The sequence below is a fragment of the Plectropomus leopardus genome, chromosome 23, assembly GCF_026936395.1.
Source record: "Plectropomus leopardus strain MGB_pleo_1.0 chromosome 23, ASM2693639v1, whole genome shotgun sequence".
Lineage (NCBI taxonomy): Eukaryota > Metazoa > Chordata > Actinopteri > Perciformes > Serranidae > Plectropomus > Plectropomus leopardus.
Window position 1 is genome coordinate 10,360,745 of NC_142198.1, and position 18,260 is coordinate 10,379,004.

At 42.3% G+C, this 18,260-nt stretch overlaps 1 protein-coding gene across 2 annotated transcripts in view; it reads left to right on the forward strand.

Moving 5' to 3' along the window:
• The first annotated feature begins 494 nt into the window (after nt 1–494).
• The window catches only part of dhx15 (DEAH (Asp-Glu-Ala-His) box helicase 15), a 29,513-nt gene continuing 11,747 nt past the window's right edge, over nt 495–18,260 (forward strand). The window contains exons 1-6 of one of the 2 annotated variants that reach the window (XM_042512237.2): nt 495–742; nt 2,494–2,824; nt 4,347–4,540; nt 4,950–5,109; nt 7,156–7,374; nt 11,340–11,507. In XM_042512237.2, coding sequence (XP_042368171.1) covers nt 735–742; nt 2,494–2,824; nt 4,347–4,540; nt 4,950–5,109; nt 7,156–7,374; nt 11,340–11,507 — 1,080 coding nt within the window. In that variant the 5' untranslated portion in view covers nt 495–734. The other variant, XM_042512236.2, reaches the window with a different exon arrangement.

An 18,260-nucleotide genomic window follows, 5' to 3' on the forward strand; every position in this document is an offset into this window, starting at 1 on the left:
TAATGTAGCCTAATTTGTTTTAGCACTTTCTTGAGGTCATTTTTTATTTAATTTTTATTTGCTTATTTTCAGGTTGTTTTTTTTTTTTTAAAATAACTATAACTAATTTCTAACAGAATTCACGCCAGTTAGCTCAGGTTTTATTTATTTATTTTTTGCTTGTGTTGCAGTTTGGATTTAGCACATTAGAATTAAGATCACTTAAGTGTCGCCTACTATAAATCAGGTTTGGCTTAATTAATTTCTTCCCTGAAAAGCCTGTCATTCTCTAATTCCTCTACAGTTTCCTCATATGGGTTCTGGAGGAGCCTCAAGGTTTAAGTTTATATTCTGGGTTTACCATTTTGATCATACAATGATCAATGTTTAAGCAGTGATATAACAGCATGACAACATCTTCAGAGGAAATGCTCGTTGCTTGAGTCAAAACACAGCCTGTGCTGCAGTGATGCTGAAGCTTTGGACTGAAGGGGGCGAGGCAGCAGTAGTAGTAGTGCCTGTGTGTGCGGTGTTTGGCGGGCACATCATCATCCCGACCCGACCGAGAGGCAGCAGACCTCCCGCATCCTCCCCCGCATCCCCAAACCACTGCATTGTATCTGCAGGCACTGCGATAGGCGCTCGCGGACAGCATCATGAGCAGGGCTCAGTGAAACCGGGACTTTTTCGCTGCAACGTGCTCACCGGCTCTCACAGTAAATCTCTGCTCTTGAATCACTTTGTCAAGGATAATAATGATGAGGTAAGAGCTTCCGGTAGCCATTTTGCTGGTGTTTAACGGTTTAGGGGAATTTGTGAATGGCATAATAAGCTGCTAAAGCTGCTGCTTGGACGGATACCGGTGGCAGGATGTCCAAGCGGCATCGTTTAGATTTGGGTGATGATTATTCGCCGGGTAAAAAGAGACTATCTGATGGGTATGTAACGTTAGCGTCACATAAAAACATGCAGCTAGTGCAGTGTTTGTAAATGCTGCAGGCTGTTTTGTTGTTGCCCTGTTGCTAACTAGCAGTGCTAACGTTAACTCTCCGCAAGTTTAGCTAGCAATTTTGCACTGGTGGGGGGTTAAAATGCATAATTGTTCTAAAGATATGATAAACGGCTAGTTGCATAGAGTTGCTGTTGTACAGTAAGGTCGCGTAACGGTTCAGCAGTAGCTAGTGTAACGTTAGCTAACTTAGCAAACAGCCAGCCTGTTTTTATCTGCACGTGGCTACATGCTAGCTACTGCTACCTTAAGCTTAATCTTAATTGGAAATGACAGACATTTCATAAGACAAAAGCAACAAGTCATGGTATTTTTTTGGTTGTTTTGGCATGTGGCTTTTGTTAAATAAAGAAGGAAAGCTGCTAGCAGGACCCCCTAGCCAGGCTAATGTTAGCCGCCTAGCGGAAATGAGATGCTCAGGCAGATGTCAGTACCATGTCTAATATTACTGTCCCAAATCGGTGTTAGTTTACGTTTGCTAGAAAAGCAAGCCCATCGTAGGACCGTTAAATGACTGCTGGGAGTCAATATTTGCTTAGATAAGACTTTACAGGCCTGTTGAATTTAGATGACTTAGAAAAACGCCCCTGCTTGTGTGTTGTCAAAGTCACCAAGAGGATGCTCAGGGTCACTACCCTGGATTTGGCATCACTTTGACCTTAGGGGAACTGCAAGCAAAATACTGATTTAGACAGACTAATAAATCAATATTTCATGCACTATGTGAACGATAAGTTATATTAATGTTCAAACACTAGAGCTTAGCATCGTCCCATGTGTACTCTGTAGCCTTCCTATAGTCAAGGACATAAATGCAGAGAGACTCACTTTACACACCTGCCATAGACACATTTAGACAATATTGTTTAGTAATCAGCAGTAAAAGCATTCATTTTTCATGGATCTGCCTTGTTGACATAAAAGGGATCAATTTGTGGCTCTCATGGTAATATCTGCCCCAAGTGACTAGTGAATTTGTGCTGCCGGATGACCTACATCAGAGTTAGTAGCCGTGACTTATCCAAAAATGACTTTTTTGATACTACCAACATGAAATATGTGCATACCTTATCACAGGGTTGCACAAACCATCTCTGTCCAACTAATGTGAGAATATTTATAGTTCACATTCTGAGCTGATGCCATTAGGAGAAAGAACTTGTGATTGTGGATAGTTTGTTTGCTCATGACCTTTTCATGCTGCACTTAATTATGCAGTGCTTTTTGTAACAGTCAATAAGAACGTGCAGTAACCTTTTCATCCAGTTTTTTAAAAATGAAGTTGACAATGACCAGATTTGTGCCCTGTCTGTTCTATTTTGTGCCTGTTGTGTTAAGTTTAATCATTATCATTTGTAGGGCTAAATTTCCCACATATGGTCATTTCAAGCATGTGTAGGAGTGTTTGCATGCATTTTAGAGTTATGTTTATGCGGAAAGTTATTTGGGTAGTTTGTGTGGCAATACTCAGTAAAATCTTAACTCCATGCATGTTTCTCTCCCAGGCGTGACCGCGACAGGGACAGAGAGCGTGATGAACGGTCGAGGGACAGGGACCGTGACCGGGATCGAGACCGTGACAGGGACAGAGAAGTGAAGTCATCCGGGATGCCCAACATCTTAGCTGCAGGTGTTGGAGGCTTCCTGAAGCAAACCCCAATTCAGCAGCAGATCAACCCTTTCACCAACCTGCCCCACACTCCACGTTACCATGAGATCCTGAAGAAACGGCTGCAGCTGCCTGTCTGGGAGTACAGAGAGAGCTTCACTGACATCCTGATGCGTAACCAGTCTTTTGTGCTGGTGGGAGAGACAGGCTCTGGAAAAACCACACAGGTAAAAGGCAGAAAGTTTTTGCAGTGCCAGCATGTAAAGACAGTAAAAACAGTTTTCCCTAAAAACAACTTTTGAAACAAATTGACTATAATGTGTCAAACTGAAATCCAGTAATATAATTGATATAATAATAACAACATAAAAACAGGGTGTAATAAACATATGATGTGTTTCTAACAGTTTCTCTGCAGAGCTGATTCACAGCATGTGGTTGTTAAGTTTATTTAAAGTTCTTGAAAGAGCCGGGTTGTCTGTTTTTAAAATGTGAAAGAGAGAAAATTAGAGTAAATCACGGGTTGAGCCTTAGCCTCCTCCTGAGGGGAATATAAACTATCTTCCAAACACTTCTTAAATTAAGTGGTGTAATCTTGTCAGCGCGCTCCGCCTTGATGGTGCTCAAAAACATTTGTATTCCACACATTCATCGGGAATTTCCAAACAGACTTTTAAGGAATGTTTTGTTTTTGGTCACTTCAAGAGCATGCTCACCAAGGTAGGAGGTACATTTAGAGAACCTTAAGGACAGTAATTTGCTGTCACTTGTACTGAAATGGAAATAACCAATAATGCATTTAGGTTGAAAAATGATTGTGTTTTAAAAAAATATTTAAAGGGGCTCATTCTGCTCATTTTCAGGTTCCTACATGTATTTGGGGTTTTTGTTAGAGTATGTTGACATGACTATAATGTACACTTTATTTTGCTCATACTCTCTGTGCTTGATTACTTGCTTTCATACTCTGGGCCTTTCCCAAACCACCCCCTACACCTACACCCTTCCCACTGCCACTTCATTTCTGCGTTCACGTGAAGGGTCGGTCACATAAAGTTTAACATTATGTATGTGTGACAGACAGTAACAAAAAGCATAAAACAGAGAATTTTAAGTATTGCAAGTAGGTAAAGCGTCTTTTTCACAGTTGTCAGGCAAAACATGTTTTAATAACACATATTGAATTCACTTTGTCTTAATACAAATGCAGCTTAAATTATTGTTATGCATAAATGAGGCAGCATGCACAAATTCCACCAAACACATTCTGATGGTGAAGGTCAGGCCCTGCAACTCCCAATAACATATTTTAATCGTGTCCGTGAAATGTTTATCTCTTCCAAACCTGTCTTCTGCGTTTCTTCTGATTGGGTGACATTTCAAAGACTGGTAAGACTTGAATCATCTCAAAAGGGCAGCCATCCAAACCTCAAGCTTAATAGAGTGGAAGCAGGACTCTCTTTGTACGGGCCTCTCTTAGCAAGCTGCTCCTGTTTTTAAACTCTAAACAAGAATATAACATCAGTGAAAATGCTGACAGGTATGACTTTGCAGGACAGTAAACTGCAGTTCCAAGTTGGAGCATGTAATGTTTTATTTTTGCAGGATATTTGTTCACCCAATAATTTGGCTCATCCTCCTACATCATCTGCCTTGCATTCATCTCTGTAGTCTCCATTCAAAGAATCCTTTTGATGTCTTTTATGCTCTTCAGCTCAAACACAGTCTGACTTGTCTGCTGTCTTCCAGATCCCTCAGTGGTGTGTGGACATGGTGCGGTCAATGCCGGGACCAAAGAGAGCCGTGGCCTGCACCCAGCCCAGGAGGGTTGCGGCCATGAGCGTCGCCCAGAGGGTTGCTGATGAGATGGATGTCATGCTGGGCCAAGAGGTGGGCTACTCCATCAGATTTGAGGACTGCAGCTCTGCCAAGACAGTACTCAAGTAAGAAAACTAGTTAAAGATCTTCACCTTCGCTCTTTTTTAAATTGATTTATTAATTTAAAAGCAGTCAATGACAAACTGGCAGCTGTAAGTAGATAATAGTAGGACCCTATCAGCTGAACAGAGGTTGATCTATACCCATAATTTCTGCACTTCAGTTTACTACACCGCAGAAAATTTAAGTTTTTCCCTTCATAGATGTAGATAAGTTAATTGTCTGATGCTTGACCGGCTGGCATTAAAGAATAAGTTTGAATTTCCTCAAATCTGTCTTGATGGATGCTCTGCCCACAGCATTTTGAAGGGGGAAATTTGTCTGTAGGGGAATGCTGTGCTCGTTACATTAATTTTAAGCAGGGTTTTTATGCAGATAATGCTGATAAAGCCTGCTTCTCTTTTATTCTCCCAGGTACATGACAGATGGAATGTTGCTGCGGGAGGCCATGAATGATCCTCTGCTTGAGCGCTATGGTGTCATCATCTTGGACGAGGCACACGAACGCACGTTAGCCACAGATATCCTCATGGGGGTCCTCAAGGAAGTGGTCCGCCAGAGGGCTGACCTCAAGGTAAAAATAAAACTAGAACTACCGCCTGGCGGTTGTCTGCCTCCACGTTCAAGTTAAGTTGCACTTAACATCCATGTCTGTAAAAATGTGGATGCTTCACACACATCTTCCCCCCGGCAGCACAAAAGATCCATACAGTCATCAGAGTTTCAAGGTGGACACCCCAGATAAGTGTAATCAATTCAGTATCTGACCAAATGTCTCCCCATTGTTCCTTAGAAATGATGTAATGGCCAGAAAAGTAGTGCAAAACATTATGATGTCACAGTGAATTTGACCTTTTGAATATAAAATGTCATTACTTCATTATTTTGCCACGTTAGACATTTGTGTGAAATTCTGTCAAAATTAGCACTTGAAGTCCTGAGTAATAGACGAAAACCTTGACCTTTGACTTTCAACCCCCCAAATTCTTATCCGTTCATTCTTGAGTCCAAGTGGACAGTTGCGCCAAATCTGATATTCCCTGAAGGCTTTCTTGAGATATTGCATTCACAAGAATGAGACAGCTGCAGGGTCACAGTGACCTTTGACCACCAAGTTTTGATCAGTTCATCGCTGAGTCCAAATGCAGGTTTGTGCAAAATTTGAAGATATTCCCCTGAGGTGTTTTTGAGATATCTCGTTCACAAGACTGGGACAGACAAGGTCACGGTGACCTTGGTCTTTGACCTGTGACTCACCAAGATCTAATCAGTTCATCAATGAGTCCAAGTGGACGTTTGGACATAACTTTAAAAAGTTACCTCAAGGCATTCATGAGATATTGCGTTCAGACAACCCGAAAACATAAAAACTCATAACGCCTCAGGCTATCAACAGCTCATTTTAAAGGTAGCGCAAGCTCCTAAATCTCAATATGACTATTTATCCAGCACCCGCTCACTGTTTATTCTGGAAAATCAAGTCTCAACATTTATTTTGTCTTATCTTCAGGCTTGGAGTTGAAAGTACTCTTGACAGTACTCTGATTTGTTTCCACAAATATGTCCCACTTAATGCCTTCAAAATGCTGTTAAAGCCCTAAATACTACCTCCTGCAGGATAAATTCAGTGACAGCCAGTGTTTACGTCCCTCTTCTGTCACTCTTCCCTTTTGTCACATTTTCTCCTGACAGTGTCCCCATGTCTGACAGCTGTGTATCTGTTGAGGAGAGAGAAACGTTGCTGTTGGGCTCAGAAATGCACATCCATTCTGCACCGCAGCACTAGCAGAGATTGCCCCATTTTAAGCCAATCAACCGGGGGGGTGTAGCAGCAATGTGCCGGTGTGGATGGGAGCGTATAGGCAGGCAGAAGTTTTATAGGCAGACTGTGCCAGACATAATTCTCATAAAGCAGATGGATAATGACTAGTTGTTTGTCAGTGTGGAATCAAAGGTTAGATTGTTGTTCGCGGACTGTTAAATGAGGTCTAGGTTATTGGGAATGATCAACCACCCACACCCCTCTATCTCCTTCATCCCTATCCCCTACCAAATTTGAAAGTTTAATTTGCCTTGATTAAGAGCAATTATGATGTCTCGCAGAGCGTAAAGCGAAATGCCGAGACACTGGCCCCTGAAAATGTTTGAGATTGAAAATGGGAGACGCGTTTCCCATCAGAATCCTAATGCGCTCTATCTAATGACTCTGGAGAGAACATTGTGTACCCAACATCAGGAACAAGGACTGTCATAGCTCTGTGTAGGTCAGTGACTTGGAGTGTAATGCCAAGTTCTACACTATAGACACCATCTTGGGTTCATGCCAGCGCCCTCATCCCAAATTCTGATTCAAAGCATCATCCATCCTGTAAAGCTTTTTGCACTCTTCATCTGTTTTGTATTTGGTTGCACCCTCATCCACTTAGTATGTGTCCTTATCCTCAATTATCACCAAGCCATATAAAATGTTAACTCATTCTACACTTGAGTGCTCGCTCCCGTAATCACCACAGTCATTCACACTCTGCATTCTCTACTTTTATCTTTCCTTTCACCTCTTCTATGAATACATTGTCCCTCACACATTTCTCTCTCTATACCTGTGCCCTTCGCTGTCCAGGTCATCGTCATGAGCGCCACGCTCGATGCTGGCAAGTTCCAGGTGTACTTTGACAACTGCCCACTGCTTACCATCCCCGGACGCACGCACCCTGTGGAGATTTTTTACACACCCGAACCTGAGCGGGACTACTTGGAGGCGGCCATCCGCACTGTGATCCAGATCCACATGTGTGAAGAGGATGAAGGGGACGCTCTGCTCTTCCTCACTGGACAAGAGGTACGATGCCATAGGTTTTAAAATGATATTTTTTGTTGTTGTCGTTCTAACAGAGCTGGGTTTTTGATGAATGTAAACAGGAAATATTTCTGGTTTTGTGTATTTTAAAACCGGAGCATTATCTGAATGGACAGATTCACAAGATAAATGTCGGACTGGAGGTTTTGATCATTTCTATTATCGATTAATCAGCTTTTTATTTTTTTCTGTCAATCATGCAGACTTTAAAATTAGGCTCATCACAGTTTTTTTAGAGTCAAAGATGAGATTTTCAAATAGCAATCTCTGTTAGACTTACAGTCCAAAGCACCAATATAGTCAGTCCATCAGACAGCTAATCTAAATATTTAAATAATCATTCCAACGCTCGATACATGTATAATATTTATTTCCCAAACCTGACCCGAAGGAGCTACTTAATACACTAGCTGATGCGAAAACGCAAATAGCCCTGTCTAGAGCTATCCAGGTTTTGGTTTTGTCCATTCTCTGCTACTGTAGAAACATGGGGCTGAACATGGTGATCTCCCTGGGTGAGGACCTCTGTAGATATAAACAACTCAGTCTAATGTTGAAAAATAAATATTACAATTATTGTTTTCAGGTGATTATGCACTAAAGAAAACATACTTTTTGGATAATATTCATTTGCTGCCAGTATATCTCCTGAAATCCTACACACTGGACCTTTAAATAAAAGGTTAAAAATTTTTGTCTTTTTAAAAAATGTCCAGAGGTTTATAACAAGGTTATACAGCCGTGCAAAGATTTTACCCATCTCTGCAGTTAAGAGTGTGCATCTTAATCTAATTAAATAGATGAGTTACTCACATACACAGTGTCATGAGCACACGCTCGTGAACCCCTCTGCACAGGAGATGATTAATCCACAGTTTGATAGATGTTAATGCACGTGATTGTGCCTGTTTGGGAACCACCAGGATTTGCACAGAGAAGGGGGAGGGAAAAAAAAAAACGGAAGAGTGACCCAGATTCTGCCCTTCCTACAAATCTCTGAAATTAAGTCATTTATTATTTTTTTTTCTCTCCCTGCAAATGTTGTCCACTGATGTGTAATGGAGGGCAGGGTTCATGCCCAAAATGATGAATTTGGTCACAGCAGGGTGAACACACACACACACACACACACACACACACACACACACACACACACACACACACACACACACACACACACACACACACACACACACACACACACACACACACACACAGAGGGAGAGAGGAAAGCACTGACAAATGCTTCAATGTCCTGATCATTGGACAGGAGAAACCTGTCGGAGCCAACACTGCCTGTGCTCGTATGATTATTCTCTCAGCACTCTGACAAAATGGTGTTGGAGACCATGTGATTACTTGTGGTCTTAAAGGAGAATGTAACTGGTGTGAGTACAGCACAAATTGCTTGGGAGATTCAAATGACATGTCGGACTTATATAATTAAGCATTTATGTTTTTGTTACCAACTACTAATTTTTCATCTTTAAAAACAATTTTGTGTCTCTCTGGCTTCCCCAATCTCATCCTGTGATGGGTTGTTTATTAGCAGTGATTATTTGTCACTCAAAATCGGCCTGACTGTGGCAGCACACCTACGTCAGTTTTCATTTGCCAAAGCAGGATCAATATGCGGCTTGTTACGAAGGAGATGAAGTCATTGGAGGGCATGGTGTTTGAAGTTGTCTCCTTCGAGGGCTGGTAATTGATTTTAGATTTAGTGGTATCCCAGCTGCTCGGATGGCTCGAAACACCGAGAGACACTCCTGTGAATGTGTAGAAAAGTCTGGGATATGTGCTGGCAGTGTGTTGAACATTTTTCATGCAGTTAGATGTAATTTGTTGATTTATATCCACCCCCCCTCCTCGCACTGTATCAAGCTAAGGCATTACTGAGAGCACTCCCACGGTGAGTTCATTATCACCCCCTCCTAATTGGGTTAAAGAAGTTAATGTGTGGTAGGTCTGGCAGAGACGGGTGTTCAAAGGGTGCTGCAGCACGCCCCTCGAGCGCTTCTTAACCTCTTCAGTCTCCCAGCAACTTTGATGTAGACTAATGATTGGGAGGCAGATCCATAGCAAAGCCAAAGACTCTTTTTATCTGACTGTTTAATTTATAACAGACGAAAGCAAAATGCACAGGACTCTCTTCCTCTCTCCTCCGCAGTTTTTCTGAGATATTTTCCTTCCACAAACAAATAGTATTGAAGCACCAGCTCCAAACAAGAAAGTCGAAACTTATCACAGCTGTTGAGCAAAGATAAGTCCTAATATTTAAGCTTCCCCCTCAGCAGCTAACATCAAAACACGGGGATTGGCGGGGAGGTTGTTGCTCGTCAAGAGGAGTGCCTAAATGTGTCGGTTATTAGCTTGGCTGTAGATTGTTGCTTCTGGGGTCGCAGGGAGAGCTGGTGGACAGGTTCCCAACACTGGCCAACTGCCCCTATTTGTGTGTAAACACACATACACACACGCACGCAGACACTCTGTCTTGATGTCCCTAAGGGACAGACAGCCAGCTTGCTTCCAGCGCTTTGGCAAAGAGGTCCATTTTTTTTTCTCCATGGCAGCTGCTGCTTCCAGAGGCTTGATAGGCTATTAATACCCGGGCTAATTTTACCAATCCATTCAGATTTACCGTTTTCCACTTGTCAGCGTGTTGATTAAGAGGCACATGGCCATCAGCGGGGTTTGAGTTAATGCGATGAACAAGGGGACAACAGGGCTAATAACACACTTGCGGTCCAGAAGGAAAACAGGAAACATCACAGTGGTGCTTTCTCATGTCAAGGCAAGTGTTACCGGCTTCACACAGTGGTACAAATGAAGTCAGCTTTAGTTATGCTTGAACTAATCAAAGCACAGGATGCTTTCAGAAAGTGAAACAAAAATGTCTGAGAAATGTGCTGTCTTGTTAGTCTACTAAATAATAAGTATGCACAAAGAGCTCTGATGTCTGTCTGTAAGCACCAGTAAAATAATTTTGGGAGCCAGAGTTCATGATCGCCTTCTGACTCCTCCTTTTGAGAAGTTGCTGCATTGCTCCCATGGGCCTGCAGGTGGTGCAACAGTACAGGCTGTAATGTGACACATATAGTAACTGCTGCTTCATGAGGATTAAATGATTGTTGTTAGCAAAACAAAGAAAACGGTTCTTAACAGCGGGAGTCGCTTAGAAAATGAAAAGCTGTTATATGTTGTTTTAGGCCATACCTCAAACTACTTAAAAACCTTCAATTAAACATGTGCATACTGGGAGGTAACATAAGACAAGTTTTTCTATGTTAATGAGTCATACGCAGGGGTTGCCTGTGGAATATGTAGGCATATTTAGTACATGTAATAGTGTGTTCCAATAGGTCTTTAGAGAAAGGGCCCCTGTGCTCACTATCATGCTTTCTTATTCCTGGCGCTGCTCAGGTCCTCTGTCTGTCTGCCAGCCCACCGGCTCTAGAACGTTCAGCTTCACTAAACTGATCTGCCATGATTTGCCGCTGGTTATGCATCAGTGCTGCAGTCTCATCTCACATTCCCCTCTACAATACTGCACTGTGGAATAATGAACCCTGTTTGAGTCTGTCTGGCTCTGTGTGTGTGTGTGTGTGTGTGTGTGTGCGTGTGTGCGTGTGTGTCTGTGTGTGCACGCGCCTTCGGAGCGAGCGCTTCCATGTTTTTCCATGATTGCTGCATTTGACAACAGAGCCACAGGGAGCTCGGCAAAGCATACTGCAGTCCAGGTTTAATTTCCTCCGTCAGATGGAGCGATAGTTAGAACAAATGTACTGTAGCAGGGAACCACGGTTTCCCCCGGCCACCTCCCCCTCGCCTTCCCCTATCATCCAGACTCGCTGCCATTGTTCATCCAGGTGTTGTTCAGAACCTGTTTGATTCCGCTGTTTGCATACACAGGTGACGCCTGGATTAATTGACGCACTTCCATCTTTCAGGAAATCGACGAAGCTTGCAAGCGAATCAAGAGGGAGGTCGACGACCTGGGGCCCGAAGTCGGCGATATCAAGATCATCCCGCTGTACTCGACACTGCCTCCACAGCAGCAGCAGAGGATCTTTGAGCCGCCCCCGCCCAATAAACCAAATGGTGCCATCGGAAGGAAGGTATAACTGCCTTGTTGCTGTGAAAACACTCAGAGGGGGAGGCTGAAGTGGGGAGTTTGAGGGAGAGTGAAAGAGAAAATGAGTGGGGCTGATGCAGAAAGGCCAGATGGGGAATAAGGTGGGGAAAGGAAGAGAGCTGGAAGGTAGGGACTGAAACTTTTTTTTTTCCCTTTCTCAGCTTTAGCGCAGAACTGACTCACACAACATATGCTGCTTTTGTCAGCATGCGATTCCCTGCTCTAAATTATAACTGGGGTATTACTCACGCCCTCTGAGCCTGAGGAAAGTACTGCATTCTCAGTCATTTTTATCTTTCCACTACATTTGCACAGGCCCCGCTGCTGCACAGTGAGGAGGCCTCAGACCTCTGCCGTCTGAAGCCATGTGAAAGGTGCACGTTTATGAGCCGATCAAAAACAAGACTTTTCTTGCAGCATGTAGTCGTCATCTTCCTCAATCACTTAATCTCCGAGGAGTGTATGATCCTCTTATTGATACAGACACGAGACAATTCCTCTCTTTTGTGTGACAGTTTCTATTCAGATGGGCTCATCCCCAGAGTAGCAGCACCACCTGCGCTGCCACTCTGTTGGCCAGGGATCTGACAGAATATCAGAATATCATCACTGCCAGTGAATGAGCAAACATTCACCCCCAGCATCTGATAGGGGACGGTGTTGATGAATGACGCATAGCTACAACCCCTCTAATTGAGGCAGATCAGGCTGACATATGAGCAGCGAAAATATTTATGGGCTGTCAAAGTTAAACGCGTTGCGATACTTTAAAAATGCTCCATTCAACCTGGATTTTGGGGCTCAAGTGAGTTATTGAGTTTACGTTTACAGTGCAGCACAAGCTGAGGGTTACACCACAAGGTTTGATTCAAAAAATTGACAGTATAACATTTTTTATAGTTTCATCCCTTCCAGCTTTCTGCTTGACTGATGTGTGTTTGTATATGTTGTGTTTGTGCTGCCCAGGCTTAAGAGGCTCAGCATTCTTAGTAGTTTGATTACCCAGTGTTGTTGGATAAGATCTTTTTTAAAAGTTCAAATATCATTCCCAGTGTTTGCCTCTGCTGTTCAAAGGGATGTTGACATGAAACGGGGTCGTTGTTGCTTTGGGATAGGTTTAAATATTACGCTGCTCTTGCAGTGGTACATGCATGGCCCCGTGAGTTTACTTTAGCCACGTTTCCACCAAAACCTTTTAATATTGTACCTTTAGAACCAAAAGTAACCCCTATAGACATTTATCTACAGTGGGGTTGCAACAGTGTGAGATTTTCACAGTACAGTGGCTGTCTGAGAATATACTGAGATTCCACACATTACATAATTATCATTACTATCATTTGTCAGAATAACCCTTAAATGAATGAGAACACAAGGATTAGTTTTGGCTAAACAATTGATCTTAATTAAGACATGAACCCAATTTTGAAAGGAAATATGTGTAAAATAATGATGAGATTCTCTGTTCAGTTGCTTTTTTTTGGTTTATTTCGGCTAAATCAGCTGTCATGGATCTTAATGCAGTTTCTGACTTTTAATTTCGACTTTGACAGAATAGAATAATTGGATGGTTAAGCTCCACTTTCAATGCGCCCGAAGTTCTGCTGCTCCATTTGTGCCCAAAGTGCCCTCTGCGCTTCAAGAGTGTGATGCAATGAATAATTGAACCGTATTTCAACAGTGCTCCTAATGAACGGCCTAGCTCTGAGAGCATCACGGTTGATTTTTCCCTAAAGATCAGTTTGTCAGGTGCTTGTTGAATTGCTGGAGGTGGCAGATAGGCTAAAGTTGCCATGCTTGAAGTAAATGTGCCTCTCCTCCAAGACTGACTGAGCAGCTCATCAATTGAAAAATGCAGGGATGTCATCCAAGCCAGCCCAAGAGGAAGTAGTGAAAAAGAATTAAGGTTTGCAACGTCTGCCTTCACGCATGCTAACGACTGCATTAGGCACCCCTCAATTAACATAAAGCACCAGCTCGTCATTGCTCTCTTTCTCCCAGGAAAGCCACTGATCTTCTATTTTTGAACAGTTTAATCATTTAGAGCCAAGGCAGCAATTGACTAATTACAAACAAAGACTATAATCTCACTTTGCTTTCCAGCGTCTCAGAGAAGACAGACAAATGTGCTGTGATGAGTGTTGGGTTTGTTTTTAGCATTGTCACGTCTGGAATATTCCCTCAAATGTCACTCGTGATTCTGTCACGTATCCATTTCAATGAGCTTTGAATGCAGCTGCGTCGATGCTGCTCGAAGCACGTTCTCCTTTTCCCCAGTCAGTGGAAGGCTTTATTTGTCAACAAGGCTGTTTTCCAGCAGGGAAGGTGAAAGATGGCCCGTGTTAGCCATCGTACTTGCTCTCCTGCAGGTAATAACCCAGAAATAACATGCAGAGATGATGCTCTAATGATATTACTGATGAAGAAGCCAGGATTATCTAGTGCAGCAACAGACTGGAAGGAGCCAGCCTGCGTTCAGTGTAATGGCCCTAGCCCGGATAATCCTTCAGAATCAATGCAGTCAATGAGGCCACCCATATGATCATGAAATGTGAGAGGGTGTCATGTGTGGCATCTGCTGGAGCACTGACTGTGTCCCAACGCGCAGGACAGTGGCAGCCTCACCTAGTCTATTTGTTAACCAGACTTTGAAGCACTCCATGCCTTTCATTCCTTGCTGGGATGTTGGACGCTGGCATATAGTGTCTGTCATGAGACGTTGTCTGATAGCCTTTTTATTTCACACTGTGGCTCGTAGGTTTTGGAAACTGTCTCTTTAGGTCACCGATGGCCTTTTTTCACTACAAGAACTGGGGTTGGGTGATATATTGAATATACCAACAGGCCAACATCAGCCCAGAGATTGCCAAAATATTTGTTAAATTCCACAAATTTTTGTGGTCTGTAGTAATTTTTAGTCAAGTAAATAAAAAATAACCTCACAATATATAAAGAAAAAAGAAAGAGAGCAAAAACCACAACATTACACCTTCTAAATTGAAGTTTTTCCTGGTGAATTGCTTTGTTAACTCCAAAATAATCACGATTATTATGATTGATATTCAAAATCAGTCATGATTTAAAGACTATTTAACATGATGACTCATTGGCTTTGAGAACATCATGCATTTACTGAACATGAACTGTTGTTTCAACACTGTATGTCTTTTAACCTTAAATACACTTGATACATTTTAAAATCAGTAAAAGCTTTCTGGTGGAGCCTTATCTTGCAAATAATTGCAGTTTGTTCATATTCACATAAAAACTAAAACCCAACTGGAATAATTGAACAATACATAACAGATACAGTGGGATCAGTAATTGTTTCCCTAACTCGGGAGAGACTCAGCAGACAGACATTTCTCCATTATCTGTTTAGGAGTGGCTGAGACCATCAGTGGGAATAGCTGGTCCACCTTTAAAGTCCACCTTAAATGAGCCTGGTGAATTTCCAATAGGAGGCTAACTTAGCTCGCTAACTTTAAGGCTAACTCCTGTCACTTTAATCAGCAGGCGACAAGCAAAACTTGGCAGCTTGGCTTTAGTCATGAGGCATTTATTCACTGACAAACTCAACTGTTCACATACTGCACTGCTGCATTTCACTTCATTCTCTCTGCTGCAGTCGCTGCAGCCTCGCTGTCACCGGTGCACATGTTTGTTCTCCCCGTTTGTGCACTCTCTCACTAAGCACACAGTGTGAAGCCAAAATAAGACTCAGAAGTTTAAAAAAAAAAAACCCAGAGAAATGGTACATTAAAATCTTTGTTTGGACGTTTGGGAGACAGGTCAAGCACATCCGGAAAGGGTGCGCTTGATTTACAGAACAAAAGACAAAACAGGAGCAGCTATGGTAGTCTTGTTGTACGGCATAAAATTGATTATGTTATAAAATCTTAATCAAAAATAAAATCTGATATATCATCCAGCCTTAAACTGACAGAAACAAAATAAAACTCACCAAAGCCACCTTAGTTCATCTTTCCCCTGTTCCAACGGTCACCAACTCTGGTTTGGTTTAAATAAACCCTTAAATCAGATCTAAAAACATGCAGGCTGTATACGCTGTTTTCCCCGCTATCTCTTTTTGCCCACTGACAGTTGAGCAGCTGTCCACTGAGCAGTGGTTCTTACTCCTTCTTCTGAGACTGATTCTTAAATTAGCAAAATAAAATGATAAAAATCCCCCCAAAAAATTGCAACCGACCATATCAGCCAGACATTGAGCAAACTTTTGTTACACCTTTTATTTTCTAACTGCACACCACATCTCGCTTCTGATGCTCTGCTTAAGCATTGTTCATGAAGCCACTCACATTTGTCATAGAGTGCTCATGTCAATCAGATCCAGACAGCCATTCATCCAAGAAACACTCAAACAACAACCCAACCATTTGCCAGATACTGCTGTCTGTTCCGTTTCTACAAGCGTTCATTGCCATCTCTTCATTCCTCTGCTTGAATACTAAGGGGAACGTGCCTTTCGACAGGTGAATTACCCGAGGTCAAGGTCTGAATGAGGGGGGGAAAAAGGCCCTCCCTGGCATTAATAACTAAACAGTCAGGCATTCTCAGGCTCAAGAGAAATCCTCGCTTAAAAGGTGGGATTTAAAAAGTCTGTAAGGCTCACAGCTTGAAGACAGCTGAAGAGGCACAGCTACAAAGGAAGTGTGTCAAGTGTGCAAAATTGGTTCTGTGGACCTGTATCAGCAAAGACTACAGAGAAGTGTTTGGTTTTGAGCTTGGCATTTCATCGCGAGGACTACCGAGAAAGCAGACGGTCGGCCACCACCAAACGACTTCTCCGGTCAGCCTTGGGCTTGTTGCTGTCTTGGTAGATGTTGAGCAAGTGAGCAAGGAAAAGATATTGAAGTGTGGAGAGGCATTTTTCCAAACACCCACTCGCATATTAAGCTATGACAGTGGAGTGGCAGTTGCCACAAGAGTGGGCTATGATCAGGCCACCACCGTCTCGAGCACTATGATGAATCTAAAGGGCTTCTCTGCCTAGTCTCTCTCCACTGTTATATAAGGGGAATTCACCCTAGCGGCGGTCAAGGTTCGCGTGAGAGCAGCTGCAAATCTGTCTCCTCCCCTCTTCCCTCCTCCCGCTGTTTGTGTATATGCTGACAGCAAGAGACCCATAGGGTGATGTGACTCATTTGATTTTTTTGCTCAGATTCAGCTGTCATTTTGCATACACAGTCTTGCTATAGGGGATAATTGTAATAGAAAAAGATCTGAGACTAGAGAGGGTGCAGGTTCATAGTTACTTACCTAGTTCTCAGAAACCAAGCAGCTTTTCATTTAGTTTTTCCTCCACATATCTCTGTATTTTTCTGTCTGATGCTTAAATCAGCTCCTGTACCACCCTGCTGTGAGAGTGGTCCCACAAACCTCCTCCTGTATAAACACCATCCTTGCATCCCTTATAAATTATCAGATGATCATAACTGCAGCTGTATGTGTTCACTGGCTTTAAATGCGTAATTAAAAAAACAACTAAACATATATCACAAAGACAGTGCATTACACAAAACATAAAGATGTTAACAATGATATTCACTTTCCTCATTCTATAAATCTTTTTATGTCCATATTCAACAGTCATAAATACATCTTCAATGGTGGTATTACTTTCCAAATTATACCTATTGAATCATAACTCATACTTAACTTCTTACAGGCTAATGAAAAGAGCTGAATAAATTCATTAACATTTTAAAAAAAAGAAGATGTGACTAGAGTTCTGGCATCCCCCGCATTAACGGTGACCATTGTTCATTGAACCTGTCCGTTTTCAACTGCAATATTGCTTTGATTTTTTTCATATTTAAGACATTTTTCACCCTGTTTCCTTACTTATTTATGCTGCAGCTTAAAATCATTATTATAACACTGCTTCCCTTTTCTGGTAAGCAGAGTTATGAGTTACAGTTACATCGAAATATTAGGCTGTATTGTTTGTCTTGGTGTTCTTGGTGGAGGGTGTTTGGCTCATTCAAACTGATGTACGAATGCTACGGTTTCTTGATGATCGTCTCTGGCAAGTGCACAATTTTCAGACTTCCTTTTCCAAGTTCAAGACCAGGTGGGCCTGAGCCTGGAGCCCTGCGGTTAGACCCTTCTCAACTCGATTGCTGCTCCCTGTCACAGTGAAGGGAATAAAGTAAACACAGCGATCACATCTAGTCATATTTGTAGTATTCTCTTATCCAGTGATGAGGCATGGTGCAGTAAAAGTTACATGGTTGTAACTCCAGTTTTATAACTAGGTGCTTAGCCCGCAGTCGCTCTATATTACAAAGTGAATGAAAGAATGTAAACACAATTTCTGAGAAGAATGCAGTAAGAGCACAATACAGTCTGATCACATGCTGTACATCTAACTAGTGTTGTGGCGCTGGTATCATTAGGGAAAACCTGCACTGTAGGAAACTTTTTCCATACCACAAGGTCCTCTTTTTGACTAAAATGTTGGAAAAGCCCTTACATAATAGTCGATAATCAAAATATTGTATATTTTTTTCCAGTAGTCAATGATTTTTGTAAATATATACAAACAACATGTGCAGTTTCGCCTCCGGTTGTGTTGATGCACAGCTCTCGAGGAGCCATTACTGCATAGCACATAGTAACAGCCAATCGGCGACAATGAGCCGTGCAGTGTTGGCATGTCCGCAGTGTTCCAAATTTTGAGAGACGTGCTGGGTTCACATGAGAGGAATACCGC